This window comes from Cervus canadensis, chromosome 32, assembly GCF_019320065.1.
Source record: "Cervus canadensis isolate Bull #8, Minnesota chromosome 32, ASM1932006v1, whole genome shotgun sequence".
In the NCBI taxonomy this organism is placed as follows: Eukaryota; Metazoa; Chordata; class Mammalia; order Artiodactyla; family Cervidae; genus Cervus; species Cervus canadensis.
In genome coordinates this window covers 18,529,123-18,532,634 of record NC_057417.1, presented here as the reverse complement: position 1 = coordinate 18,532,634, position 3,512 = coordinate 18,529,123, and the positions used below count along the sequence as shown (strand labels likewise).

General features: G+C 54.9%; 1 protein-coding gene across 1 annotated transcript; it reads right to left on the bottom strand.

Annotated features, from left to right (window-relative positions):
- Positions 1 to 1,065: 1,065 nt before the first annotated feature.
- On the bottom strand, positions 1,066 to 3,030 carry C32H16orf82 (chromosome 32 C16orf82 homolog). Its single transcript, XM_043456584.1, has 3 exons — positions 2,949 to 3,030; positions 2,813 to 2,859; positions 1,066 to 1,614 (listed from the first exon to the last, which is right to left on the bottom strand). The coding sequence occupies exons 1-3, from the start codon at positions 3,028 to 3,030 to the stop codon at positions 1,066 to 1,068; spliced, it is 678 nt and encodes a 225-aa protein (XP_043312519.1).
- Positions 3,031 to 3,512: the final 482 nt, after the last annotated feature.

The window sequence follows — 3,512 nt, the reverse complement described above, 5'->3', positions numbered from 1 at the left end:
TGAAAGCATAAATCTTCCTTAGACGATGCTTCTCAGGGATGGGGCTCCCTTGACGCAGTCGTCACGAGTGTCCACTCTAGATGCTCCCGGCTCCTGTGGGCAGCGCCTGTTACAGAGCATGCGTGGGACTGAGCTCCTCATCGACAGCATTCGCGCCAGTTGGCTCTTGACCTGGACAATCCCAGCTGTGGTTGGTGGTTTTGCCTTCTGAGCTCATCATGGTCGGTGTTGGTTACAGATGGTGTCCTTCACTTGGGATGGATCATGGAAGGTTCTTCTAACTGCAGATGGTTCTTAATAACAGTTGACACTTGCCTTGAAAATGGTTGTCTCCACGGATGAGTTCTGGCACAGGTGATCCCACCAAGGATGTTTCTCTAACAGATGGCTTTGTCACTGACGGATGCTGTCAGGGACGGCTCGTCACTGCACTGATGACATCACAGGACTGATGTTATTGCCACTGTGGTGTTAACACAGGTGGACCCAGCAGGGGTGGATCTTGATCGTGTTCTTCCCAAGAATGGTTTTCAGTGTAGATGGTCTCCTCACTGACTGCTGATGCTCAGTGTAGTTGGCGACATACGGCTCTCCTGCCGATGGCTGTTGTTACAGATAAATCAAAATCACTGGTGATTTTGACCCAGTGTATACGTTTAAAAGGTCTTTCTTACTTCTGTTGGCGATAACCACTCTGGGTGAAGTCTGGGTTTGCTGGGTCTTCACATGATGTGTTTTTCAAGGTCCCAGTGGCTGACGAGGTCTCATAAAGGCACGTGCACCTGGGCAGGCTGCTCATCCTTGGCGACCTGGTCACTAACATTCACCCTGTCCCCAGCTTTGTCCCCTGGAAGACTGGTTTTGCTCTGCAGCCCGCTTTGCACGTGGCTGTCCACCCTGACGCTCTGGTGGTTGCTGGCCTGGCTGGAGGGAAGGCTGTCCACGGAGCTGACCAGCCCACTGCTCACTTGGTAGTTTAGGGCGCTGCTGCCCAGGCTGATGAAACTGATGTTGCTGAAGCTGCTGGCCCTGCTCTCCACGCTGCCGCTGGGCAGGCTGGTCTTACTATTCCCTTCCAGTCTGGCTGGTGCTGTTGGCTTGGCGGGCCAGTCGTCTCTTCAGCTGCTTAGGAGAGTAGACGGCGCACACCTGGTTGGTCTGGGCCCCGCCTGCCTGGGTGTGGAGCCTTCTGCTCAACCGCACGATTTGATGGCTGCCTGGCAAGCTGACTTCGCTGTTCTCCTCATCCCCTGCGTACCCGCTGCTCAGCCGGCTGATGTCAATGCATCGCTCCAGGCTGGAGTGTAGCAGGCTTGACAGGACGCTGCTGTCGTGGCTCACGGTGCTTCCCAGGTGACCACTGGAATCTCTCAGGGGCTCCTGCGTGGCTTCTGCATCATGGCATGGCCATGCGGGGGACTGGGGCTCTAGGCTGGGTGACTGTAGACCTGCACCCGGTTCCTGAGCCTCCCCGCTGGGAGACTCCCCTTGCCTGCCCTGGAGGAAAGTGGGGGGCAGCTGACTTGGTTTCTCCAGGAGGAGGGGGCCCTGGAGGCCTCTGGGTGTTGGATGTGGTGTGTCTGGGCAGAGGAGGCTCAATTTATAAGGGTCCCCCTGAAAAGGGAGGGTTCTGATTGGCTGGCTCGGTTGCCACGGTGATGGTGCCTGTGATGCCGGCGGGCGGGGCAGGAGGGAGAACAATGATGTGCTGGCACCTGGGGCATCAGGGGCGGCAGCTGGGCAGAAAGGAGGCTCCAGTGCAGAAGGGCTGAGCACCACTTTCAAAGGGGCCTGTGGTCTCTGCTTTGCCGGGTCAGGAGACCTGCCTTTGCATCCCTGCTGAGACCTTTATGGGCTGTGTTTCTTCACATCCTGTCATTTTCTGAGCCTCTGCTCCTCACTCAGCTCTGTGCTCCTGAGGACTGCAGAGAATTTCACAGACAGGGTTTTAGCCTCCATTTTTCCATGGCCCTGCCTGGTCCAGTTTCGACTCTCACTCAACCTCGTCCGTGTCACACCCTACCCTATCGTCACCTTGGATGCCCAGTCACACTGGCCACTTTGTTATTCCGAGCTCGTATCTGCCACAGGGCCTTTGCACTGGTGGTTCCCACCACCTGGAATGCTCTTCCCTTGGTCCCTTCAGGTTTCAGCTCCAGTGTTCCTCATTAAACTTTCCCTGGCCTCCCCAAGCAGGTCCCTCTATTGTTCTTTATGTCACATCCTGATTTACGGGCCTTATGGCTTTTGTTACAATTTGCAATTACGTTTATGTATTGGTTGTTGCCATACATTCCCTCTGCTGCAGTGTCAACCTTGCGAGGGCAGAACTTTTCATTTCTTCTGTTCTGCTCTGACACCCAGCATAACGCTGGCACATAATAGATGCTCACTGAGTCTATTGAATGAGTGAATTGTGCACCCTCAGGTTTGTATCATAACTATGTCGGAGCTTTTTATAAACATGCGTTTGGATTTTTGAGCACAGTGACTCTCTCCCTTGATTGCTCATCATAGTGGTCTGACTTGTCCCCACAGCCCTGCTTTCCGCGCCAGGGACTGGCTGGGAAGGGGTAGCTCGGTGGCTTAGCGGTGATGCCAGAGAAAGCTGTGTGGTGGACGCTGACTCTTGTAGAAAGCGGGGATAAATCTAGCTTTAGGCGACTGGCAGGGGGCGGGCAGGGTCACACGCTGAGCAGGTAAGCTCAAAACTGGCTTTGTCCTTTCGTGAATGCGAAACGATGCTGCCCCTGATGCTGGGGATTAGTGGTGAGCCTATTGATACTCATATTTCGTTTGATTCACATCCTACCTGACCCAGGTATGCTGCACTCTGGGCCTGAGGACTGGAGGGAACACCTGGGGGCATGTCCAGGAAAAAGGGCAGAGAGCACGCCAGTGATGAGAGTGCTGTTCCTCTCTAGCACAGGTAGCTTCAGCTTCGGTACCTGCAGATACAGCGAGACTCCGTGAATAGCTGAGGCTCCTTTCAGCATCCTCCCCATCACTTTGGGGGTCTCGAGAAGACATCGGGCCAGAGCTGGCCCACCCAGGTGCTGTTTCCTGGCACCCTCCAGAGATGCTGGTACTCAAGGCTCCAAGAGAGCCATACACACCTGAGCTCACAGCCCCAGTGCCACGGCGCGTCAGGGGAGAAGTGGGTGACGGCTGTTTTCTCCACGGGCTCCTTTCTTATCCTGGCGACTAGGTACCAGACTGCCTCTCCGGTTTCCAGTCTCCACTGCTGTTTGCCCCAGTGGAACCCTTCTCTCACTCAAATGCACAATCCAGTGTCTTTCTGCCAGATTCCCCTTTCCCTCATGTGTATCAGTTTCTTCACGCAGCTGCCTGGTACCCTAGGACCTTCGCCTGACTCTCAGTCCCTGCTGAGGCTCAGAGAGGAAGCCTGGTTACAATCATGTTACGTGAGTGTCCTGGAGACCGGTGTCTGGCCTTTCCTGGTGTGACAAAGACAACGCTATATGTTCACCAAACCATCTCATTCCTCTCCC